Source organism: Saccostrea cucullata, unplaced genomic scaffold (assembly GCF_032062105.1).
Source record: "Saccostrea cucullata isolate Sc308-1 unplaced genomic scaffold, CSIRO_AGI_Scuc_v1 ctg2110, whole genome shotgun sequence".
Classification (NCBI taxonomy): Eukaryota; Metazoa; Mollusca; class Bivalvia; order Ostreida; family Ostreidae; genus Saccostrea; species Saccostrea cuccullata.
The window spans coordinates 38,809-66,307 of NW_026936800.1; the positions used below are offsets into that span (position 1 = coordinate 38,809).

Below are 27,499 nucleotides of genomic sequence, written 5' to 3' on the forward strand. Positions count from 1 at the left end.
GTTTGTTTTCTGCCGCTAGGTAGCCATTTTGGATGCAATGTTGGGTGTCCACTGGAAATATGACACCTGGTATTCAGTCCAGGGATGTTTGGCCATACATAAGCAAAAAAAAAAAAAGAATTCCTGACCTAACGGTTAACGATCCTTATTTTTTTTGGGAATGTTACAGGAAAAACAAATTTTAAAGCTTAATACATGTTTACTGATTCATATGCTATTGAAAAACATTGTTGTGATCATTATATGAAAAAAGTTTTGGACCGGTGAAAATTCGTTTGGTCCTGTGAAATTGTGATAACTGTCTGTCCAAATGTCCTGTGGCGATTTTTCTTTTTCGTGAAGACTGCACATTAATTTTGCGGATTGCTTGTCAGAAAACGAAATTTTCGTTGCATTACTAGTTTTGTCAAATTTTCTGCATTCCATTTCCGAATTTTAAACAGACAACTTGTTTCAATTTCTGCTTCGATTTGAAAAATAATGGATTTATTGCTAATACGATAGGTTAACAGTGTTTTATGCTTAAGTTTTATCGTAAATATTGAGTATTTTATTATTTCGTACCATTCGTTAATATACAAAGCCTTATTTCTTAATAAAATAATTTTTTTCCATTTGGGGTTTCAGCGGCGAGAATTTTAACAATGGATGCTAGAGGTTACGCGGCGCCAAGTCAAAAGTATCTCGCCGTGAACCTCTAGCATGCTGGAGTAAGGCCATGCTATGGTAAACTTCCTAAAACTATAGGCCAATAGACCCTTTCATCAGGTCCAGTCCAAAGACTTTTTCTACCTACGTAGCTATTAATGGCTACCTAGGTATTTAAAGCTACCAAAAGTAGCTATTTTTACCTACTTTATATAATTTCTGCATTTTGCAACCAAAAGACCAAACGGCGCAACATGGTGAATACCAGATTTTTTTATATGGTCACACTAATGATGAATACGACAAAATTTTGGCCAAAAAATGATTACCCGTACTTCCTGAATCGGCAATTTTACATTAGTTTCTATGCAAAATTGATAATATTCGAAGTTTTCATTTTTTGGCCAAATTTTTGTCATATTCATCGTCAGTGTGACTCTATCAAGAAAGTTTGTGCTCACCATGTTGCGCCGTTCCTGCATTTGGCCACAAAATGCAAGTAAAGCAGAAAGTAGGTAATAATAGCTACTTTGGGTAGCTTTAAATACCTAGGTAGCTATTAATACCTACGTAGGTAGAAATAGTCTTTGGACTGGACCTGTTCACGATAACTGCGGTACTACTGTTTTGCAGGGCAAAATGCTATATTTTGGCGAAATATGACGTAAAAGTAAAAGTAATTGTCTTATATACGTAATTTAATTATCTATCAAAAAAAACTTCGCCAAAAGTTATTAATTTGCCCTGCAAAAGAGTAGTACCGCAGTTATCGTGAAGGGGCTTATTAATAGTTACAAACAGGTTGGGACTAATCGCCCAAATCGGATATATAATAGTCGGTTTGGAATATATAAATATCCCAAATGGGCTATAAATTTACAATGCCAAAATTGAAAATTGGCTATGATTATCATAAATCGATCCTCATCAGAACACTTAAAAAGGAATAACTTTTGGTTAGCAAGTTTTCCTGCAACCCTACCATTTGTTAGAATGATCCCCAAGAAGTTACGGAACTTCTGAGGGATCAAATTCCTAAACAATGGGCATACAGGAAAACTTGTCAACCAAAAGTTATTCCTTTTTAAGTTTCCTGGTGTGGATTTATGATATTTACAGCCAAAATAAAAATTTTCAGTTTTTGCACTGTAAATTTATAGCTCATTTGGGATATTATATCCCAAACTGACTATTATATCCCATTTGGGCGATTGGTCCCAACCTGACTAATATGACCGAGTCTCAGTAGAGGTTAGGTCAGTAGGACATTTATCATTTTAATGATAGAATTAAAGTAACTGGGGGTGGGGTGTTTACAACTATTTATTTATAACAACTATACACAGTCTATTTTGCTGTTAGTTCCAAGGCCAATTTTCAAGAGAACTTATGATTATCAATCTCCTAAACAATGGGCATACAGGCAAACTTGTCAACCAAAAGTTATTCCTTTTTCAGTGTTTTGATGCAGATTTATGATATTTATAGCCAAAATAAAATTTTTAAATTTTTTGTAAATTTATAGCCCATTTGGGATATTATATCCCAAACTGGGTATTATATCCCATTTGCGCAATTGGTCCCAACCTGTATGACTAAGACTAAAATTTTTGATGATTGTAAAATCTGGCAAAATTTAAAATTATATTACAGATTGTCTGCATAAATGTATCATTTTAAAGTCTTCTGATAAGATTTAAACAATATTTTTATATTAACGAAAGAAATTTTAAAAAAAATTATATTTGGTTTTAGTCATTGCTAGTAGTAAGTTCTTTTGTAAACTGGGTCCCTGGTCCAGCCAACTCCCGGCTCCGCTGCTGTTCCATACACGTCTGGTCTGCTTGACATCCATGTGTAGAAGAGGTCTGTGTCCCATCATCAAGTTTTTGACAAATAATCCCTCAAACTGGCATACTGTAGCTTGCAGCAAAATATGTTCTTCTGATTGGTAACTTTGAAAATTTAGGAGTATTAGCATTTGTTGTCATTTAGTGACCCATAGGAAAAATAAATACATGTATAATATGTATATACGGTACATGTATAAAGTGAAACATGCTTATAGCAAAGTGGCAGGGATGGAGGATTTTGCTTTGTTATGAAGGTAGTTCTTTAAATCTGTTAGCTTTCCAATATGTTTAAAAGCCATAGGGAATGAAAATCACATTGACATAATTGTTAATTCCTTAATATGTTGACGGTGCGACCGTTAGGGTGAACGCAGGTACTTATCCAGTTTTCATTTAGATCGGACTCGTCAAACCGCACGTGACATTCGGCGCGTCTAAGACTCTGATGTCATATGACGTCGTATGCATGTTGCAATATCATAAGAGGGCTGATTTTAAATGATGAACCGTTTAATTGACTATTTTCTGCAACATTTTCATCAAAGCAGGGCAAGTTTATTATTCATTTAACTTTTATGTTCTTATTCTCATGAGAACGTTGCTTTAGCATTGTGTACGAAGCATTGCATTGTGGGTCAAAATTGCTGCGTCAAAAAATTCTATCAAATGAATGTGCAGCAGTCCGAATTTTCTCTTTGCTAAGGCGTTGTCGTTAGAGCTCGCAGTTACGAGTGTCGCTTCGCAACACTCGCTTCGCTGGCTATCAGCATGTTTACTTTAAGAGTGTTTTACTGAAAATATTAAATAAAAATTATCATAACAAAAATGAATGTTGAATTCATTCTTTTTAATTTTTTTTGGTAGGTGATACAGATACATCTGTAATCCTCCATCAAGATGACTTGTAAAGAACAACAAGAGGTACATTGTCACATGTTTCAGTTTTATTTATTTCTGAACTATGAAAATTTCTATACAACAAGTTGTTGTTTTTATAGCCCTGAGCCTTAATTAAGGAAAGCAAAACAATTAAGCTAGTAAATAGTCAAATTAATGGGTATTATTTTACAATTTTTTTACCCTGACCTCATCATTATGTCAAGGACATCAAATATTTCACTTGAAGACTGATGCTGTTAAAAGGATTCTTTAAAGTGCAACAAAGTCTAAGCTTCATTCAGTTCACTCAAGGAATCATGATTTTAAATGGGACATTGGAGAATAAACTTAATAATAGATGAATACACTATCTGTCAATACTGGAATATCTAAGAAAACCTGCAAGGAAGTGTGTTCAAGGTCATATATAAATGTAAAAAAAATATTTAGGAAGAACTGTTTGTTTTCAGTTGTAATAAAAAAAAAATTTAATGTATATTGATTGACAAAGCAAATCTAATTGATGTGAAATCTGACATGTTTTCCTTGTAGGAGGAATTGGAAGTTCTCCATTCTATTTATGAGGGCGATGAAAATTTCAAAATAGTTAATCCTACAACTTTTCAATACAAGGTTGGTTTCTGTAGTTGATAAATTTAGTTTTTTAAGTGAAATTTTCTGCATGACATTTAAAATGTTATCATTATTAGGTAATTTTTGTGTATGTGCATTTAATTTGTATGTAGGTATAGGGAGGGATGGATCATACCTCACAGATTTGGAAGTTTCAATACTTTTAGTACTTTGCTTATCCTCTATCCTTATGGGAGGATCATATTTTGAAGTTTCAGTACTTTCATAACTTTGATTTGTATCTGTCATTATGGCATAAATGGGGAAGATGGATTGTACCACATATAAACTGTATTATTTAAGTTTCAGTACTTTTAGTACCTTGATTTGTCTCTGTCCTAATGGGGGTGGTGGATTCTTTAAAATTCAGTACTTTTAGTTCTTTGATTTGTCTCTGTCATAATGGGAAGGATGGATTGTACCACACTTATTTTTATGTTTCAGAACATTTGTCTCTTTTGATTTTTCTCTTTTGAAGTCTTTGAAGTACCTAGTTTATTATTCACCAGTATAGGGAAGACAGATTGAACCAGGCATATCTTGAAGTTTCAGTATCTTAAAGCTGCTTAACCCGAAACAGGCACATATTATCTTACACAATTAAAGTATGTCATTACATAGATAAAATATAAAAATAAATTATAAGATTGATTTAATAGTTTATTACAAAAATCCTTACATGGAAAACGCAGATCAAAAACCTTATTGACAAACAGTAGTTCCTGACGGAAGTTAAGATCTGTTGTGAAGTCAATTTTTTGAAAAAAATAAGTTTATAGGATATATCTATTAATGAAGATAATTCAAACCCGAGTATTTTTTTTATTCTCTATTAGTAGAAGCCTTAGTCATAATACATCTTTTCAAAATTAAGAAATTAATTGAATATAATCCATGGTAATATTTATATTGATATTCATATCTAAAGAATAAAAGAAAATCAGATATTTTAAATGATTTTTTAAAGGAGTTAAAATATTGTTCCGTGTACAGGTAATATATATACTTTGTTGTGAAAAAAATGCTCGGGTTTGTTCTTCATGAGATAAACATGTAAGCGATAAATTTAATTTTTCTAAGGTGATTTCACGTGATATCAACAATGATCAACATAGGATTATTTTTTGTGTGACCTAACAAAGATTATTTTTTTAACATTTTGGATTTTGATATCTTTCAAAGGAAAAAAACTTTGTGGATATAATTTAACAAAAGTTGAAACAATTTATGGACAATTAATTTTCAAGAAGAAAAATGAATATATATCTTTAGCGATTAGAATCGGACCAAGCGGCTTTAAGTACTTTGATTTTTTCCCTTTCAGTATGTGATGTTTCAGTACATTTAGTACCTTGATTTTTCTTTGTCAGTATGGGGAGGATGGACCTTACCACATATATTTTCATATTTCAGTACATTTAGTACTTTGATTGTTCTATTTCAGTACATTTAGTTCTTTGATTGTTCTATTTCAGTACATTTAGTTCTTTGATTATTGTATTTCAGTATGGGGAGGATGGATCCTACCGAGCCTTTAATGTGGAGATTGTGTGGAGTGAGGAATACCCAGAAAAAGGACCCAGGGTCAATCTGGACACCTTCTACAACAAACACGTGTAAGTAAAGTGTACAACAAACACGAGTAAAATGTACAACAAACACATGTAAGTAAAGTGTACAACAAACACATGTAAGTTAAGTGTACAACAAACACATGTAAAGTGTACAACAAACACATGTAAGTAAAGTGTACAACAAACACATGTAAGTAAAGTGTACAATAAACACATGTAAGTAAAGTGTACAACAAATACATGTAAGTGAAGTGTACAACAAACACATGTAAAGTGTACAACAAACACATGTAAGTAAAGTGTACAAGAAACACATGTAAGTAAAGTGTACAACAAATACATGTAAGTGAAGTGTACAACAAACACATGTAAGTTAAGGGTACGTAAAACACATGTAATGTGTACAACAACAAACACATGTAAGTAAAGTATACAACAAACACATGTAAGTGAAGTGTACAACAAACACATGTAAGTAAAGTGTACAATAAACACATGTAAGTAAGTGTTCAACAAACACATGTAAGTAAAGTGTACAACAAACACATGTAAGTAAAGTGTACAACAAACACATGTAAGTAAAGTGTAAGGCAAACACATGTAAGTAAAGTGTACAACAAAAACATGTAAGTAAAGTGTACAACAAACACATTTAAGTAAAGTATACAACAAACACATATAAGAAATGTATACAACAAACACATGTAAGTGAAGTGTACAACAAACACATGTAAGAAATGTATACAACAAACACATGTAAGTAAAGTGTAGAACAAATACGTGTAGTGTGTACAACAAACACATGTAAGTACAGTGTACAACAAACACATGTAAGTACAGTGTACAACAAACACATGTAAGTAAAGAGTACAACAAACACATGTAAGTAAAGAGAACAACAAACACATGTAAGTACAGTGTACAACAAACACATGTAAGTACAGTGTACAACAAACACATGTAAGTACAGTGTACAACAAACACATGTAAGTAAAGAGTACAACAAACACATGTAAGTAAAGTGTACAACAAACACATGTAAGTAAAGTGTATGACAAACACATGTAAGTAAAGTGTAAGACAAACACATGTCAGTAAAGTGTAAGACAAACACATGTAAGTAAAGTGTACAATAAGCACATTTAAGTAAAATGTACAACAAACCAGAGACGTATAAGAGAGGGACCGCTGACTCTTTCGGAGCACTCTAGATTTTTCATGATGCTTCAAAAATTCGAGTTCCGAATGGAAAATCATCTTCCGATTTTCGCAGCGCCGTCACCGGGAGGCATAGAAACTATAAACAGTATGGCGTTTCATCATAAGAATGGGTAGAAAACATCGCTAAAACTTCAATTTTATGCAAAATTTACTAGTGGCATCAATCGTAGAAGGATTAGATACTTTCGTTTGTATCATGTGTATGACGACAAAGAATTGAGAACAAATTTAAATACAGTAAATAGATGAAATCCATCTAACCCATGTCTCGAGTTGCATTTGTTCAGTCTGTCTTTTAAAAACTATAACAATAAAAATACACTATAAAATGTATTTTATAGTGTAGGATGAGACCAACTATGACGAGCTCATTTGTTTGCAATGTTGATTTTGCAGTTGCATGTATTAATTACTTGGTTTTTCAATACCTACATAGGTGTTACAGCTGTGTTGGGTTTCAGGTTGGTGTATGACAGTATGTTGTTTGTTTTTAGACTTTCATGAAATAATTATTTTTAAAAATGGCTGAAATTAATGATTTTAGTGTATTATATTGCTGTATAGAAAAATAAATCTATATCATTATGTTTTTGATTTTTTTAACTACATATCTGCATTAATTTGGTATTATAAAACAAAACAAAATACAGTTAAAAAAATACACCATCCTGAATCCAGACTAATGTTGCAACATGAATCTAGTCCAGCAACTCATACATTGTATGATTTACTGGTTTTTAAAACAGTGTTTAAGTACTAGACTAGTGCTAATTTTTACATATTTAAAAAATTTAAAATGTACACTACCCCATGATGCTTTCACATAAGTTTCAGCTTTCCTGACCCAGCCACAGGTGCTTGAGGAAAGGACCATCCCCCTCCCCTAATATAGACCCCTATTAGAATTTTTTCACATAAATTTAATATATATGGATGACACATTTGTGATAAAATCTATCCTATCAATTCAGAAAATTTGCTTAAACCAACATTTTATAAAAAAATTCTAATCACTCTCTATAGTTGATTTTTATATACCGGGTATAGAATGTAGGGTAGATTTGATAAAACATTTGTTTTAGGTAATTTTTCGATTTGCTAATGTTGGTAAAGATCTTATCACAAATATGTCAATGGAAGATTATTTATAAGAAAAAAGTTGAAAAAGCCCAGGGGTCTATATTGAAGGGGGGGGGGGGTCCTGTTGTCAAGCACCTGTAGACCCAGTGGTTCCTGAGAAATTTTAAAGTTTTTTGATATATATTTCCATGTAAAACTTGGATTCTAAATCAAGGCCCCATTTTACCCCTGGGGTCATAAATTGAACAATTTAGAATCTACACTACCCCAGATGCTTTCACAAGTTTTTCTGGCTGTGGTTCTTAAAGGCCTGTACACACGGTAAGGCTTGCCTTATAAGTCATGAAGCTTGAGTTCTAGCCTTACCGTGTGTACACCCTAAATACACGTTTTTTGGAGCCTTACAAGTCTGAATTTAGAATAGAACACTGTTCTATTTCCTAATACAAGACTTAGCTGACATTTAATTCTTGACCAATGAAAACCATTTAACCAAAGTTCAATCTATTTTTATAAAACCATACATGTTGGTATTTTGAAGTAAACACAGAGTATATTTGAGTAAGATAATGAAAGTATCTACAAATACTTCAGTTAATCTCCTCTTCCTTGTTAAGAAGTGTGGATACACTGGGTCGGTAAAACTATTTCAAAGTCTTTGCTAGCATTCTACATATTATTCCGTTTAATAATGCGCACTGTTTATAGTTAAAACACATGGAATTTATGTTAGTGTTGTTTATAATATTGTAAGTCTTACCTTAGCGTGTGGACATGAGAGCCGTACGTCATGCAAAACGTAAGGTTTTAGATTTATAAAGCAAGCCTTACCGTGTGTACCGGCCTTAAGAAAAAGAATTTTTCCTTTTATATTACATTCTATGTATTACTTTGCTTCCTTATTGTGACCCTGCCCTACCTCCAGGGGTCATGATTAAATAATATAGAATTTGCACTACCTTAGGATGCTTCCACGTTGGTTTCAGATTTTTTGGTCCAGTGGTTCTTCAACTTGAGAAGAAGATTTTTGAAGTATTTTTTCCTAGTATATATTTCTATGTAATTTTAACTTTGATTCCTTAGTGTGGCCCAGCCCAACTCGGGGGGTCATGATTTGAACAATTTAGAATCTACACTAATCCCAAGATGCTTCCACAGTTTTTACTTTCTTGCCCAGTGGTTCGTGATTTTTTTTTCAAGACCCCACCCTATTTTTGTCTCTTCTTGAATATCTCCCTTTGTAGGGAACTTGGCCCTTCATTTTAACAATTCAAACTCCCCTTCAACCAGGGATGCTTTGTACCAGTTTGTTTAAATTGACCCAGAGGTACTTGAGAAGAAGTCGAAATTGTGAAAATTTTTACAACAGACAAAATATCATTAGAAAAGCTCACTTGAGCCTAAAAACTAGGTGTTCAAAAAATACAAAAATATGCATTGGCTAAGTTTAAGTTGGATTTATTGTCATACATTTAGGCCTTGAACATGTAGTATATTTTAGTTTATACATGTATGCATCACGTAGAAATTTGCACATTTCTTTACTCAGAATTTACAGTCCAAGGAGTGGGAAAATGTTTGGAAAGAATATTCATTAATTAAATTCTTGGAGGTCTTAATTCTTTTTTTTTTTTACAAATACCATGGAGAGAGATGGCTCAGAAAAAACATAAAAGTTTCTGATATTTTTCTTATTCATTTGCAGTATTGTTGAAAAACCACACAACATGTCAATGTTTGTTTCAGTGTCGTTTTGAGCGTGGCTATATTTTATGCAGCAACACAATTTTAAGCTTTACAGCTTACTGAACAACTATTGTCTTATTATACCCGCACTTTCGAAAGAAAGTTCGGGTATATTGTTGTTACTCATGTCCGTCCGTCTGTCCGTCCGTCCGTCCGTCTGTCACACTTTTCTTCCCTGAACTCCTCCTACATTTTTCACAGTAGCTTAATCATCCTTCGGGAGATGGTTGGGGGTGTCATGTAGATGTGCAGTAAGGTTTCGGAATTTTGATTTTGCCCCGGGGGATCAAATGGGGGTCGAAAAATGACGTTTTTTATACAAAAAGCCCCTTCTTCCCTGAACTCCTCCTACATTTTTCACAGTAGCTTAATCATCCTTTGGGAGATGGTTGGGGGTGTCATGTAGATGTGCAGTAAGGTTTCGGAATTTTGATTTTGCCCCGGGGGATCAAATGGGGGTCGAAAAATGACGTTTTTTATACAAAAAGCCCCTTCTTCCCTGAACTCCTTCTACATTTTACTCAGCAGCCTAATCATCTTTTGAGAGATGGTTGGTGGTGTCATGTAGATGTGCAGTAAGGTTTCGGAATTTTGATTTTGCCCCGGGGGATCAAATGGGGGTCGAAAAATGACGTTTTTTATACAAAAAGCCCCTTCTTCCCTGAACTCCTTCTACATTTTACTCAGCAGCCTAATCATCTTTTGAGAGATGGTTGGTGGTGTCATGTAGATGTGCAGTAAGGTTTCGGAATTTTGATTTTGCCCCGGGGGATCAAATGGGGGTCGAAAAATGATGTATTTTATACAAAAAGCCCCTTCTTCCCTGAACTCCTCCTACATTTTTCACAGTAGCTTAATCATCCTTTGGGAGATGGTTGGGGGTGTCATGTAGATGTGCAGTAAGGTTTCGGAATTTTGATTTTGCCCCGGGGGATCAAATGGGGGTCGAAAAATGACGTTTTTTATACAAAAAGCCCCTTCTTCCCTGAACTCCTTCTACATTTTACTCAGCAGCCTAATCATCTTTTGAGAGATGGTTGGTGGTGTCATGTAGATGTGCAGTAAGGTTTCGGAATTTTGATTTTGCCCCGGGGGATCAAATGGGGGTCGAAAAATGATGTTTTTTTATACAAAAAGCCCCTTCTTCCCTGAACTCCTTCTACATTTTACTCAGCAGCCTAATCATCTTTTGAGAGATGGTTGGTGGTGTCATGTAGATGTGCAGTAAGGTTTCGGAATTTTGATTTTGCCCCGGGGGATCAAATGGGGGTCGAAAAATGACGTTTTTTATACAAAAAGCCCCTTCTTCTCTGAACTCCTTCTATATTTTACTCAGCAGCCTAATCATCTTTTGAGAGATGGTTGGTGGTGTCATGTAGATGTGCAGTAAGGTTTCGGAATTTTCATTTTGCCCGGGGGGTAGGGGGAATGGGGATCAAATCGAGGTAGAATTTTTATACATTTTTTTTTTTACATATATTTGACATGTTTAATCACCCTGCTTTCAAGAACTTCCCTAATATCTTATGCTGCAATAGCTTTAAACCATGATCATTTAGAAAATGATTGGTTTGTTTTGTGTATGTGTAAAATGGTTTCAAAATTTGAATTTTCATATGGATGGCAAAAAGGGGCTGGAATAATATGGCACCTCCCTAACCCTGGTGGTCATGATTTGTACAAACTTGAATCTACACCTCTTGAAAATATTTCCATATTAATCATGCTCTTGGTGTTCCTGAAAAGAAGAACTTTAAAGATGTGTTTCCTTTTATTCCTAAATAAAACTTTGATCCCTAATTGTGGCCTGACCCTAGCCTGAGGTGATGATTTGAAAAACTAGAAATATGTCTATAGGACATGAATGTCCCGCCAGATGTGTATTACTAATGGTACATTAAACAAGAGGCCCATGGGCCACATCGCTCACCTGAGTACTGAAGCTAAGAAAAAGTAGAAATTGGTTTATAATTGAAAAGTTAAAATCCAAAAGTAATCCCATGATCAATCATGGATTTGCTTTTCTTCAAAGAATTTTCCATATATTTCTATGTAAAACTTTGGTCGGCCATTTTGGCCCCGCCGTACCCCCTGGGGTCATGATTTGTACAAATTTTTGAATCTAGTCACTACCTGAATATGCTTCCATATGTAGTAGGAAAGGAGAAATGCACGAAGAAAACATATGGCTGGACCGGGAATCGAACCCGGGACCCCTGTATTACTAGTCAGGTGCTCTAACCACTGAGCTATCCAGGCCGATATCCACGGTCTGTAAAGCCCGAACTTCTACATTCCTCCCTCCTTAAACAGTCTTCGACCTCGAAGACACAAGTTCTAGGGCCCTGCCAGGAATTACTAATTTACACATACACTGTAACCTGAACAAGGCCCCCCACACTGGCCACCAAATGTAGTAGGAAAGGATAATTGTATGAAGAAAACATATGGCTGGACCGGGAATCGAACCCGGGACCCCTGTATTACTAGTCAGGTGCTCTAACCACTGAGCTATCCAGGCCGATATCCACGGTCCGTAAAGCCCCAACTTCTACATTCCTCCCTCCTTAAACAGTCTTCGACCTCGAAGACACAAGCTCCAGGGCCCTGCCAGGAATTACTAATTTACACATACACTGTAACCTGAACAAAGCCCCCCACACTGGCCACCAAATGTAGTAGGAAAGCAGAAATGCACGAAGAAAACAGGGTCATGATTTGAACAAACTTGAATCTTCACTACCTGAGGATGCTTCCATTTAAATTTGATGAATTATGGCTTTGTCATTCTTGAGAAGAAGATTTTTAAAGAATTTTCCTATATATTTCTATGTAAAACTTTGATCAGCCATTTTGGCCCTGCCCTACCCCCGGGGGTCATGATTTGAACAAACTTGAATCTACACTATCTGAGGATGTTACTCCATAAGTTTCATCTTTCCTGGCACAGTGGTTCTTGAGAAGAAGATTTTTAAAGAATTTTCCAATATATTTCTATATAAAACTTTAGTCGGCCATTTTGGCCCTGCCCTACCCCCGGGGGTCATGATTTGAACACATTTGAATATTCACTACCTGAGGATGTTAACCCATAAGTTTCATCTTTCCTGGCATAGTGGTTCTTGAGAAGAAGATTTTTAAAACATGCCACCAAATTTTCATTAATTCCCAATTATCTCCCCTTGAATGAGGGCATGGCCCTTCATTTGAAAAAACTTGAATCCTCTTCACCCAAGGATGCTTTGTGGCAAGTTTGGTTGAAATGGCCCAGTGGTTCTTGAGAAGAAGTCGAAAATGTGAAAAGTTTACAGACAGCTAGACAGACTGTGGACGGACGCCGGACAAAATATGATCAGAAAAGCTCACTTGAGCCTTCAGCTCAGGTGAGCTAAAAACTAAAAACTAAAATTTGTATTTGTGTATAAAGTTTTATGAAAATATCTTAAACAGTTTTTTTTTTCAGAATTGAAACTAAAATATAAATAAATTGGATATAGATAATAAATTCTCATCAAATTATGTATAAGTGCATGTTAAACATAAAAATGTCTTAAATTATTTCTTAAAAACTAAGCAAAATACATATTAAAGAGGAGGGAGGTCAAGGTCAAATGTGCAAGATGAAGTTTTTGATGCAGCTGAATAGCTCTCACTAATACATATTAGCTTATTATGTTTGATAAAAATATCTTTAATGATTTAATAAAAGTGAGCTTAACACTTTGTTTTAAGAAAAGAGAAGTCAAAGGAAAGGTTGTGGTCAAAATGTTGTTCTAGCTGAAAAGCTTACATCAGTGTGAATTTACTATTATCAAATGAATTTTGATAAAAATATAATTAATGGTTTATTTGAAACTTAGATAAACACATATTTTAAAAAGTGAGGTCAAGGTCAAAAGAAAATTCAAGGTCAAAATAAGTTAATGCAATAATTGCTCTCATCAGTATGTATTAGCATATGAAGTTTGATTAATATATCTTGAACTGTTTATTCAAAACTGATCTAGTCTATAACTAATCATTTGTGTAATATAATATTATTTCTCTGTTTTAGGTATCAGTCATCCTTATATAGTTAATTAAAGACTCATTGGATGATGGTTATCATTTATGACTGATACCTCGAATTCGGCAGCTTAGTTGAAATCTCCCTTGCAAAATGATAAAAGTAGAATAAATTGTTTTTATCATGGATAATTACTCATTAAGTCATTTCTCAAAAAACACATGCATCTACTGTAAAGTGAAAGTAGCGTCATTGGATGATGGTTATCATTTAGTCTAAGACAGTGAGGTCAAGATCACAGGAAATGTCAAGGTAAAAAAGAGTGAAGCATTGTAAAGCTTTAATTGCTAACATCAGTATGTATCATCATGTGAAGTTTCATTACACAACTTGAATCATTATGGTTTCTCTAAAATAAAGCTAAACACTAATTTTAAGAAAAGTTAAGTAAAGGTCAAAGGAAAGTAAAGGTAAACAAGATGTGTTTGTGAAACACTATGCGCCCGGCGGAAACAAAGTTCAGAAAATCTATTTTTAGCATATTGGTCACAGTCAAGGTCACAAGGTCACTGGCCGTGGTGTCATTTGAAAGAACTTAATCAGTGGAGTATGCATCCCAAATATGAAGTCCCTATCTACTATGGTTTAAAAGTTATGGCCAAAAGTGTAAAAAGCTATTTTTAGCATATAGGTCACAGTCAAGGTCATTGACCATGGTGTCATTTGAAAGAATTTAATCAGTGGAGTATGCATCCTAAATATGAAGTTCCTATCTCCTATGGTAAAAAGTTATGGCAAAAAGTGTAAAAAGCTATTTTTAGCATCTAGGTCACAGTCAAGGTCACAAGGTCATTGACCATGGTGTCATCTGAAAGAACTTAATCAGTGGAGTATGCATCCCAAATATGAGGTTCCTATCTCCTATGGTTCAAAAGTTATGGCAAAAAGTGTAAAAAGCTTTTTTTAGCATATAAGTCACAGTCAAGGTCATAAGATCATTGACCTTGTTGTCAACTGAAAGGGCTTTATTAGAGGAGTATGCATACCAAATATCAAGTCCCTATCTCCTATGGTTAAAAAGTTATGACAAACAGTGGAAAAAGCTATTTTTAGCATATAGGTCACAGTCAAGGTCACAAGATCATCGACCTTGTTGTCAACTGAATGGGCTTTATTAGAGGAGTATGCATACCAAATATCAAGTCCCTATCTCCTATGGTTAAAAAGTTATGACAAACAGTGGAAAAAGCTATTTTTAGCATATAGGTCACAGTCAAGGTCACAAGGTCATTGACCTTGATGTCATTTGAAAGGACTTTAATAGTGGAGTATGCATACCAAATATGAAGTCTCTATCTCTTATTGTTCAAAAGTTATGGCCAAAGTTAAAGTTGACAACAGACAAACAGACAAACAGATAAACAGACAAACAGACAGGACAAAAACAATATATGCCCGGGATCTATCAATCCGGGCGCATAAAAAATATTGCCACAGTTGGATAGTTTACATCAGTATATGCATCGGCATATGAACTTTGATAAAATATCTAGAAAGTAATTTCTTTGAGCTCGATGGAAATTAGACATATGGAAGGGTGGAGGATGGACATGACAAAAACTAATACATGTATTCCTAATCATGGCGTAGCATAAAAAAACTTGAATATACATTATATGAGGATGTTTCCATATCAAGATTATACATGCAAATTCAAAGAATTGTGGTCCTTTGCTTTCTGTGTTTAAGTGAATGGGATGCCATAATTTATGGCAGATTGTGTATCAAATATGCATCCCTATCATATGTCACTTTATGAAAATTAGGTCAAAGGGGGGAAATCATCGCATGCTCGAAATATTTTGGTGCAGGTAAAGTACATGTCAAATATGAAAGACCCATCTCTTTTCAATCAAAAGTTATATATATATAAATATATAATATAATATTTTTGAAAAGTAGGTTAAACTTCTACGTCAAGATCAGAAAGTCAAAAGTCATGATATATTTAGAAAAGTCTTTTCACATGTAATATACATGTATAATTTAAATGCCATATCTTTTCTCTTTCAAAATGATTAATTTAAAATGTTATTTTTTGGAAAGTAGGTAAAATTTTGAGGTCAAGGTCTCACTTGGGTTAAAAAATCATAGTACATTTAGAAAGTTTTTTGGTAATGTACATGTGAAATATAAAAGCCATATCTCATATTATTCAAAAGTTATGATCAAGGTTAAATTTATTGTGACAGATGCACATACTGTCAAAGATGGCCAGACTGACAGACAAATAAGATTTATTATTACCTAACTTACTATCTAAATTATAATTAGGCATTTTGAACTGTTTCACGGTTTACTTTATGTTTTTGCGTGATCATGAAACAGTGAACTGTTGACCAGTCCACAGAATGAACTGTTGACTGGTTAAAGCGTCATTGTGATATTCAAGCGTTTTGATGATCACGACATCACTATTTACCTGCTCTATAATGAATTAAATTTAAACAAAACACACAAACAATAAATTTATTAAGTATTACTTTAAAATAAAAATATTAATTTAGTCTTTATATTATGTATTCAGCTAATTAATAGACAAGTATGTGAATAAACAATTGTGAAAACTTTTTATTGATTGTTTGTGTGTTTTTATTCCAATTTAATTAATTATATAGTAGGTTAGGTAATAAAACACTTATTCAATGACTACTCGGTGAAACAGTCAAACTGTTGTCCCTCAGTAGTACGTGGGGGAGACCTGGGAAACTGTTGCCCTTGGCCTTCGGCCTTGGGCAACAGTTTCCCAGGTCTCCCCCACTACCTCGGGACAACAGTTTGACTGTTTACCTCGTAGTCATTAAATAAGTGTATAATGTTCCCTCCCTTTCCCCCAAAACGGGGGACAATAATGCCCTTGCTGTTCTTGAGAAGATTTATGATGGAAAAAATCCCCTGCATATTTCTTAACGCAAATCAATATTGTGTTTTTATGTCATTTAATTGTTTGTTTGTTGTTAAACATCCCTCTCAGGAATTTTTCACTCAAATGGAGACACCCCCACTTGAAAAATAATGAGGACAAGTCGGATTTGAGGTCAACATTCATTTTAGGAGTTTTCAACCATTAAGACGTAAAGAGACAGGAACTCGATCCTTCCCCTCACCCCATCCCAGACCCCTGTTTATATTCATGACATGTATGCAAACTACTGCTTGTTTTACATTTTTAAAAAAATATGTTAATAGCCTATATACAAATACTTTAATGTGGTCCATCTCTTTGAATGATTTTCATTCCTAATTCTAGGAGGATAGGTTGATGAATGAAATGTCAAGCAATCTTATCATTGATGCACTTTTATTTCATTTAATGCAGTCATATTGTGAACATTTCCAGTTAGAATCATTAGGAGAGTGGGGATGACCTCCAGGGGGTTCAAAACCTTTATACCATTAAATTTACATAACATAATAACACAAAAAGCGCAAAATTATGTATTGTCAAATGGAAAAAGTTTCCTACTATTTAGGAGTCACATGATCATTTGCCATTACTGTTTACAGGGACTGAAAGTGTCTCTTGAGACCCCCCCCCCCCCCCCCCCGAATTTGCAGGACTATAATATAAAAAAGACTTTGGATGCCCCCCACCCTAGAAAACAGACACCACCATAACTTCTCCTTTTATTTGCTTCTCAGAAAATTCTGGTCTGGAAGTCCCCCCTCCCTCTCAGAAAAAAATTCTGTATTTTGTAACTGAATGTAACGTCGATAACGGTGGATAACTCTTTAGAATGTGAAATTCGTCTTATTGCAGCATCGGATGACCTTTGATCCTTTAAACTTTAACCTAACCAGTTGCATTTCATACTATTTTACCCAAATCTATACCAAAACGTGTACTTACCGACTGCCATAGCTCCAACTTCATGAAATATAATCCAATTAAACACAAAATAATTCCAACTGACATACATGCAATGATGTGTACACAACACTAGGCCTAGTACTGCACGTGCAGTGCTATCTAAAAATGATAATGGTAAAACTAGTACTTAAGTTAGGAACGTGACGCAAACCCAATGTGATGCAGGTCTTCAGATACATTTACAGTATAAGAACAAATTTAAAATTATTATTTACAAAAGATGTTTTATCTTAACTTTGCCATCTAGGCCTATTTCCAAAAACAGGAAAATAGGGTGTGTTTGCGCGTGTGTGTGTTGATGGGAGAAGGGTGGGGGTTGACTAAATTGATTGGGTATAAATGGTATATGGCAGCTTTCAAGGTGTTTCTGCCTAATCAAGTATAAAAAAAGTTTGTACATTTTAGAAAAAATCATCAAAAACGCTTTAAACTAATTTGAATAATATTTGTTGTTGATCTATATGAGAAAATAGATTTAAAAAGTTCCAATTATGGGCCAAAAATTTAACCCCCCCCCCCCCTTGTTTCAAACCTAATTTACATCATTAATTGAATTCTGTTGTTTAATTTCAGACTGGTAATAAATTATGAATATGAAATACATGTACCTATAAGATCGAAGCCCATGGTGACGGGTCACATGTTCACTTGAGAATATTATGCTCAATTTGATGAATACATGGAGGCCCTATTATGTAAATTATTAAATTATATTGACTTTTTCTTTGGTAAAGCCTAATTTTAGAGGAGTGTGCATTTAGAGGCAAACACCTTAGTGCGGGTATTACTGTCTCATGACAGCATCTAGTTCATCCTTAGATCTCGCTTAAAACACCCTTATGAAGCAGGTCAAGGTCTTTTGAGAAAACAACTTCAGAATCTTGTAGAATCAATCAAGAGAGGTACTGTTACTCTGAAAATATGAAAAAGACAAAATCAATGAAGAAGAGAATTTAATAGCCCCATGAAATATACCTGTAAAACCTGGGATAATAATTGTTCATTATTTAGTATGGTATATTTAAAAAAAAAAATCAAAAGCAGTAAAAAGAAAGATCAACAATCCCCATGAAACAAGGACACCGCAAGGCGGAGTATCCCCTTGCAAAGAACATATAAGATTATCACTCTATAAATCAAGGTAATACATGTACAATTGTATTTGATATTGATCCTGATGCAAATTTTGATGTAAATAACACGTTTACAGTCATGTGAAGCAAAATAATACATTTTAAAAAAAATATTGTGATATAAATGAGTAAAAATTGCCACTTACTTAATAGATTTATGGTGGTCAGGATAAATTCACCCATAAAAATTTATGCATTAATTCTTCATTTCCTCTGCTTGCAATCTGTGTCTGTTGTTGAGGAGAGTGATTTCTGACATACCTGGAGATTACATGAACAAGTGTTCATCTATAATCTTTACATGATGTAAAATTTAACATCCTTATTATACATTCTTGGATATACAAAAAAGTAAATAATACATCTCAATACTATGATCAAGTCTTTAAAATGTTGAGAAACTCTCAGGCCCCTTTTGTGGGAAGGAATTTCAGTTTTGGGGACAAATCTCAGTTGAGCAAATAAAAAAAGGAAAAGAAAAACATATGAGTTTAATATTTATTTAAGGGAAACATTAAAGCAAAGGTAGTTTCTAATGTTCGAATAGCACATAAAAGTATTATATTGATGGGTGAAAAGGGGGGGGGGGTCCACAACATAGGTAACGGGATGTTTCGCGCCGATGCATGGTTCGCACCGCGATGTTTCACGTCCATTCTGTTTCGCGCTGAGATGGTTCGCCTCACGATGTTTCGCTCTAAGAACATGCTATTTATTTCGTTCGTTTCTAAAAAAAAAAGAAAAATTATAATATTTGTAAATATTGATGTAAGTATCGAGATTTTGTAGGATATTAATTATTTTTTTTTAAATTGTAGAAACCGGTCGCGGTGGCCTAGTGGTAGAGCGTTCGCTTCGTGATCGGGAGGCCCGGGTTCGATTCTCGATCGCGGCGCCACGTCATACCTAAGACGTAAACATAGGTAGTGACTGTTCCTTCGCCAAGCGCTCGGCACTAGAAGTGAAAGTCACGGGTCTTTCGGATATGACCTTAAAAGCGTAGGTCCCGTGTCACGGTAGGCGTTGGCACAATAAAGAACCCTCACTGCTCAATGGCCCTGAGTGCCGAGTATAGGTCTAAATTTGAAGCCCTTCACCGGCATCGGTGACGTCTCCATATGAGTGAAAAATTTTCAAGAGGGACATTAAACAATATACAATCAATCAATCAATCAATAAATTGTAGAAGTTTATTTGAAGTACATGTATGTAGTCTAATTGTATATTATTCTTACACTGATAATTAGGTTTATAGTAGTTACTTTATCACACCGCCATCTAATTAATTCTGTAATTATTGCTAGCTTGGGGAACCTTTTGATCTCCAGCAAATTACATTTAAATTGTTGAACACACACGCTGAGGAAACGGGCACCATATTAACATTTACGATCCGTTACACATGCCCACGCATATTATTAAGTCATGATTTTGAGCATAAAACACATATTTACATCTAAGATTTAATACATGACCTTAAATTATTACAAGATAAATGAAATATTTAATAAAAGAGGGGAGATGTTTCGCACCGAAATCGGCGCGAATCATCCTGGCGCGAACCATCTCAGTGCGAAACAGAATCGGCGCGAAACATCCCGGATTCCACAACATATACAGTGTACCCATTTACTGTTGAAAATGTACACTAAAAGTTGCCCCCCCCCCCCCATCCCGGCCCCACCTACACAAAATACTAGTAGTATTTTTCTACAGATTGTTCTGACAATTTCCTTCCCTTTTTATCATGTTTATTTGCTTGTCTTCAAGTTTTTTTTCCCAGATAACTTTTCCTACATTTACATACCCTCCCCCCTTTTAAAACGAAACGTGCCTAGATGCTTGCTAATTTTTCCTCCAAGCTCACCGGTTCCTAAGGGCCTGAGTCTACAATGTTTATGAAGATAAAAGGAGCAACTTTTCAACAAGAGAACATTTTTATTCAGAATTAATAATGTTGTACAGACAACGACAAGATGTAAACATTATGATGCATGGTCTCATGTTATACGTGTTATCTTTTTAATTTCTCTTTATAGCTGCAAAAATACATCATAGATATCCACCTAATGTAAATTATTATTGATGTGCAGGCTATAAATAGTAAAATATACAATATATTAGCAATATTTACCCCAAAGTCTTCGATGAAAACACTGCAGCTAATACGACCGGAAGTCTTTCTATGCCTCCCGGTGAGGGCGCTGCGAAAACATGAAGATAATTTGGCGCGAAAATGAGTTAGCGGTCCCTCTCTTATACGTCTCTGAACAAACACATGTAAGTAAAGTGTATGACAAACACATGTAAGTAAAGTGTATGACAAACACATGTAAGTAAAGTGTAAGACAAACACATGTCAGTAAAGTGTAAGACAAACACATGTAAGTAAAGTGTACAATAAACACATGTAAGTAAAGTGTACGACAAACACATGTAAGTAAGTGTTCAACAAACACATGTAAGTAAAGTGTACAACAAACACATGTACCGCGTAAGTAAAGTGTATGACAAACACATGTAAGTAAAGTGTAAGACAAACACATGTAAGTAAAGTGTATAATAAACACATGTAAGTAAAGTGTACAACAAACACATAATTATAAGTTAAATGTACATTGAAGTTGTATGAAGAGTATTTATTCACAATATAAGATATTATGTTCCGTAATCAAGCACAACAGGGTTTGAAAATAACGCGGGTCCTCATGAACTTGATGAAATATCCCATGAAATATTTTTTCCGGCATGGTAGTATAGCCACAAAATCTTTGAAATGGATAGGTATGTGCACAACATATTATAAACAGTAAAGAGTGTCCGACAAATACTTGAAAATAGTATGACAACATATTTAAGGAATAACTGTCTTATTTTTCGAATTCATGAAGTGATCAATGGATTGGCTTGTGTGATAATTTGCATAAACGCCGAAGGCGTTTATGCATAAAATTATCACACAAGCCAATCCATTGATCATCTTCATGAATTCGAAAAATAAGACAGTTATTCCTTATATTTACATGCTTTGATTCCGCCAATCCACGGGCTCTAAGCCTGCTTCTCTCTAGGTGTTGTCCCGCCCTGCACGTGGTTTATTTTGGAACTGCGCCAAAACATTCATGAGGAAATAAATTACATTTACATTTGGTAATTTTATCTCGGACAAAGACATTGGAAATGTAAATATTTATCCCTACATTATCTTTTTATGGACTACTATATCCATATTTTGTATCTTTAGGTATGACACTGTAAAGACCAAAATCATGGAGGGCCTTCAGGAACAGGTAATTTGTTTGTCTGTATATTTCATGCAAATGACTTTCATTTAAACATTTCCAACATTTTTATAATATGTAGATAATATTGTAAAAAGGAAACATATTTTTGCTCATTTTGTTGCACATTCTTCCATGCTGCAATATTTGAAAAGATAAATGAGTTTTGAAATGCTGAGTCACTGATCGTGGTCAAACTTTTTTCGTATAGATCCCCGACTTATTGGACTGTGCCATGACCTACACTTTGTTTGAGTGGGTCAAGGAGAATTATGATGACCTTGTTGCTGAGCAGCCAGAAACACAACCAATCAATCAGGTTTGTTGTTCAGTGATTTATTGTTACAAACTCATGGACATTAAATGTATTGTCTTTCATTTGAAAGGGTTTTTACAGATTGAATATGAATCAAATCAGTTACAAAACAAGTAAAATTTAAATAAGAGCTTAAATGTAATATGTGTATATCAAAATATAGCAAAAAGGCAAAATCAATGTTAAATTATTGATTTTCTAAAACTAAATTCCAACGTACGATAATATTGCATAAAATCATAAGAATATATTTAGAATTTACATATTTAGCAAAAAAATGTATACAACAATGGTCAAAGAGTTTAATTTTATATTTAAATATGTAAAAACTCTCAACTCTAAATTTACATAGAAGTTTAAATTCCACATTTATTTACATAAATTAACTTTGTCTTTAGGTCAGTGAAAACAAGATTTCTGTTGTGGAGGTGGCCAAGAAGAAAGAAAAAAAAGAACAGTTGACCAAGAATCAGAAACGTAAAATGTTTGACCGACTGGACGCCTCTGGAGAGAGGCCACGGGGGTGGGACTGGGTGGACGTTATACGCCATTTGTCTCAAACCGGGTCACAAAGCAACTAGTGGGGTTAATGGGGGGATGTGAAACACAGAAATTCTACAGTCATTAGTTATTGAGGCTGGGAAGACAGAAATCAGGCGCATAGCTATTGATGTTTCTGATAAAATTTGAAATATGAATGAAAATGAGACTTCTTACAAATAAACTACAGCTTATTATAATACATTACAATGGACATGTTTTTCTAACTGTTTCATTTAATACTCGAATCTCTTTTGATAAAGAGTATTTTTCCTTAAGTACTGTAACTAAAAAAATTTAATTTGAATGGGTTAAGCAGTGCATTTTCCTGTAGCCTATTATAATTATGTAAATATTGTAAATGTAATATACGAATGTATGAATAAATATTTATTTTGAACCATACCTATTTGTGAAACACTGATGCTGCCAAGTGGCAGCTCATGGATAAGGTTAATGTTTTTAGATATAGTTCAAACTCCAACATCAAGGTCAAGAGTTAAAAAATGTTGATACCCATATTAGACAGGTCACAAGGAATACATGTGAGATATAACAAGATCCCTAGTACAAACATTCCAGAAAATATGTGGTGAATTTTATTAGCTTATCATTAGTGAATTGCCAAGTTGTATTGCTCAAAACAGAATGATTGAACACACAAGTACTCCAAAGTTGATATTAGAAAGTTGGTTGAGTTTCTGAAAGACAATATCTAATATATGGTTTTGAAGATGAAGTCTTCCGACACTCTGTTGGACTTCCTATGGGTAATAATTGCACTTAACCGTCCTATTTTCATTCAAATGAAGCAGAAATTATGAAAAAAAATCTGCACAAAAAGACGGTCTCTCACTGTGACCCTCAAATCTGAAACAGAATTGATTTTGTCATTTAGTATCGCCCAGAAAACGTTGGACATGTGTTGTATTTAATTTCTTGAACACTAAAAAGTACTACAAGTAATTTTTTGATCATGATCATTTAAGTAGGTTGAAACTGTTGATCTCTTGGAACCATTATAATAAAACATTTTTACTTTGCTTTGTGTTGTCTTACAGATTTTTGTAAGACGCATCAAGGGCACTCAGCTGACAGCTGATATTGTACAATTTATAGCCTGTAAGTGAGAAGTGGATAAGGCTAATGACCGGCTTGATTATTGAGAGAGAATGGCATACTATTGAGTGGGTGATGTGACGCCTCGACGATATGACATAATATAACCATATGCTAGCTAGATACAACATTTCAAAATATTGTTGATGTTTGGACAGTTATTATACATGTACCACAGATCTAGAATATAACTAGTATATAACTTTCTTTGTTTTAAAAATTGTTTGTAAGAAAAGTATTCTCTTGCATCGTGTATTTTAATTGGTCATTCTGAAAATATGGTAGAATGAGAAGAAATATTCAGATTATAAATTCTATCGGATGGGCTTCTACAAATGTCCAGCTTTACCGGTATTTTACTAATTCAGTAATCTGTGACAGGTTTCCTGTATTCTCATTTCTGTAGTTGTTTGTATTTTATGGAAGGGTTCATGTCTGAGAGATTGTTGGTATGAGTATAGAGCAGCCTGGAGGTTCCCTGTCACCTGTTGACAGATCCCCAGAATCTGCCACGATATGTCTCTGTATAATAAAGGTATAAGTTGTCCCTGATCATGGTGAACTAGGGTCTGTAGATCATCTAGAGCTGTTTGTATTCTCGATGTGTCTACATGTCTATAACACAAGATTTCTAACATGTATAATAGTACAAATAGTGGGATACGCAATGAAGGTCGGCTGTTCTGTAGAGCAGACTGTTGTTCTGGTACCAATTCATTGATATAATGGATGTCATTGTCAAGCTGGATATCTCTGTCTACAGCCTTTTTTATCTTTGTAGACCAGGACTGTCCCCCTACAGCCTCAGTGTACATCTTGGTATCTACATTACTCAAATACATCACATATGGCTGTGCTAACTTGACCTTGATCATCTCTATAATAGATAAAGCTTCCATGTATCCAAGTGTCTTGTAATAATACATGGCTATGTACAGCATGTCTGTAATACAACCAAACTTGGCTGCTAATTTCACCATATGACAGGAAATTTTGTCAGCTCTATACCACAGTTTGTTTTCATTTGTGTAAGTTGCTATGTGTAATATAAAAGCTGTTTTCTGAATGACAATAGCTGTAAGTTTTTGTAGCATCACGACTTGATACTGAGTCAGGAGGGGTAAATCTATCATCTGTTCTATTGTATGTAGACATCTCATAAAGGTTTCTAGGTTTGATGTGAAGAATGCGTCACTTATATTCTCCCTCACTTCGTTCGTCCGAATATAAATTAATTATACTCTTTACTCTGTATTGAAAGAATAATCAACTCATATGTATGGAATGCTGCTCGTCAGAACGTTTATTACGAATTTAACACATTTGTATTTATTTCAACACCCATTATTTTTAATCATTAAATAATATTTATATATACATACATATATGTGTGTGTGTGCCTAATTTACTGGTTTCCATTCCTTACAACGTTCTGTACGAGCGGTAGAATAACTTTTAAAGCACGCACCTGCTATTTATATGACCATGTCACGTGACATAAAAACCACACAGATCCACCACTCTGTTCACACAGGAAATACCCATAACGACAATAATAATAACTTTTAAAGCACGCACCTGCTATTTATATGACCATGTCACGTGACATAAAAACCACACAGATCCACCACTCTGTTCACACAGGAAATACCCATAACGACAATAATAATAATTGTATGTATCTCCCTCCACAGCTCTTTATCAAACCTGGTCTCAGAAATCAGAGTATTTTCATTTGTACAGATGGAGAGGCGGGGGTTGTAAAGGACATTTATATTACAAGACCTAATGGAGGGACTGTGTAGCAGGAATGCTAAACCATTCTCATACAACCCATACAGTCTAATAAATAGCTGATGCTGTGCTTCACCATGGACTTTACTCAGAAACATGTTATTTTGGGGAATAAAAAAGTTTGGACAGACTCTATCATACACCCACTTAAGGATTAGCTTGTAGCAATTCCAGAAACACTCCAGGAGATTTTGTGGACACCATTGTTGTAATGTATTCTGTTGAATCACCCAGAAAACAGCTGTCTTCATGTGATAGGAACACAGTAATTTATCTTCATCACTTAATCCATTGTTAATTATTTCTGTTAAGAATAATTTAAGCAAGCCATAAGTTAAGAATTGGCAGTGGTTCATAGCATACACAAGTTTGTGTTCTGCAAAAGAGAAAGAAATTCTCCATTCATTGTGCTCATGTCGTCCTAGCTTATGTCCTACTGGTACAAAGTGACATCCATTTTTTACTATTTCATTAGCAATATGAGGCTTGGGCCATGAGTGACATCTGTCTATCCACGAGGAGGCAGAGGGAGGCCAAAAGTCACTAACAAAACAATGGGCGAATTCATATTCTGCTCCCCCTGAAATAACTCCACTGACACAGGGTCCATGTGGAATGGAGTCAGGCAAAGTTGCAGAACACCAAATCATTCTGTATTCTGAACTGGAGATATAATATTCGCTATTCACTCTAACACAAGCTCCCTGGATTACTTGATTCCTGCTTGGTGACAGTAAATATAACAAAGTGAATCCTGGTGGACTATCAGAACAGTCACATAATATCAGTGTTTGTCCGTGTGTGTTGTAATACTGAGACTGAGATAAGTCCCAGATCACACGGTGATCATTTGGCCAGAACATAATGTCTATATCTGATTCTTTCAGTCTGAATCCTTCTCTGTAACTTCCACTCCACATCTCACTGTACTCACCACTTGCTCTCCCTTGATTTTCCGCCATCTCCATGATGTCCACCATATCTCTTCTCATGGCCACCTGTTGTGAGGTCCCAATTTTATCACACAGTCCCAAGAACACTGACTCTGATATATGCTGTAGGGCTGTCTTTCTAATAAGGATTAAAGGAGAATTTTTATATGTTTTGACATATATGATATACACTGTATATTATGCCATTTTAGTAAACTATTCAATACCTTCTCTGCTTCAAAATTTTTTATTACATTCAAAGATGTTTTACATGTACGAGGATAATTTGTTCTCAGCTGAATTATAATTAAATTTACAATTAAGAACAAAACAGAAGAAGAAAAATGTACATTGCATACAAAGTTAAAAGCATTACAATATTTACTGATTCAGAAACTGAAGACATTTTAAGTAAAACACAACTGTCATTTAAACTTACATTGGTGAATTTTCAATGGCGTCCATTTTACTAGGCGATTTATATAAATAGTACAGAAAAATCCACTAAATCTACTTTCATTTAAACAATAAAATGCTTTCTTTGTTTGTTATTACTGGAATGAACGGAAGCAGCTGTTGTAGAAAAAATACATAACCCGCGTAAGCGGGTTATGTTATTTTTTTCTGCAATAGCTGCGACCGTTCATTCCAGTAACAACAAGCAAAGAAAGACATTTTATTGTTTATATTTATATCTGTTTAAATTATCATTTTAAGTAGGATTAAAAATATTAATTATTGTGTTAATGATGCGAACGTCTTTGTACGTTTCATTGATGGAACGGCCACTGATCAAGAAATCTGTACAGGTGA

General features: G+C 34.5%; 2 protein-coding genes and 2 non-coding genes across 4 annotated transcripts; 1 reads left to right on the plus strand and 3 right to left on the minus strand.

Annotated features, from left to right (window-relative positions):
* The first annotated feature begins 3,362 nt into the window (after nt 1-3,362).
* LOC134246630 (RWD domain-containing protein 4-like) lies at nt 3,363-23,338 on the plus strand. Its single transcript, XM_062729007.1, has 6 exons — nt 3,363-3,422; nt 3,933-4,013; nt 5,520-5,629; nt 21,949-21,994; nt 22,197-22,304; nt 22,700-23,338. Exons 1-6 carry the CDS (start codon nt 3,399-3,401, stop codon nt 22,880-22,882), a joined length of 552 nt encoding a protein of 183 aa, XP_062584991.1. The 5' UTR covers nt 3,363-3,398; the 3' UTR covers nt 22,883-23,338.
* Trnat-agu (transfer RNA threonine (anticodon AGU)) lies at nt 11,821-11,894 on the minus strand. Its single transcript has one exon. It is a non-coding gene; the product is annotated as a tRNA-Thr (tRNA).
* On the minus strand, nt 12,083-12,156 carry Trnat-agu (transfer RNA threonine (anticodon AGU)). The gene has a single exon. It is a non-coding gene; the product is annotated as a tRNA-Thr (tRNA).
* Nucleotides 23,339-24,003: 665 nt separating the features above from the next.
* On the minus strand, nt 24,004-26,821 carry LOC134246631 (uncharacterized). The gene is made up of 2 exons (XM_062729008.1): nt 25,563-26,821; nt 24,004-25,115 (listed from the first exon to the last, which is right to left on the minus strand). The coding sequence occupies exons 1-2, from the start codon at nt 26,744-26,746 to the stop codon at nt 24,320-24,322; spliced, it is 1,980 nt and encodes a 659-aa protein (XP_062584992.1). The 5' UTR covers nt 26,747-26,821; the 3' UTR covers nt 24,004-24,319.
* Nucleotides 26,822-27,499: the final 678 nt, after the last annotated feature.

Excerpts from the sequence above, each read along its gene's own strand:
- LOC134246630 (XM_062729007.1), top strand. The coding sequence starts at position 3,399 with ATGACTTGTAAAGAACAACAAGAG. Across the intron at positions 3,423-3,932 it reads CTTGTAAAGAACAACAAGAG|GAGGAATTGGAAGTTCTCCA; the intron begins GTACATTGTCAC and ends TTTTCCTTGTAG. Across the intron at positions 4,014-5,519 it reads CTACAACTTTTCAATACAAG|TATGGGGAGGATGGATCCTA; the intron begins GTTGGTTTCTGT and ends ATTGTATTTCAG.
- LOC134246631 (XM_062729008.1), bottom strand. The coding sequence starts at position 26,746 with ATGAGAAGAGATATGGTGGACATCATGGAGATGGCGGAAAATCAAGGG. Across the intron at positions 25,116-25,562 it reads CTGTGTGGTTTTTATGTCAC|ATGTCTACATACAATAGAAC; the intron begins GTGACATGGTCA and ends AACCTTTATGAG.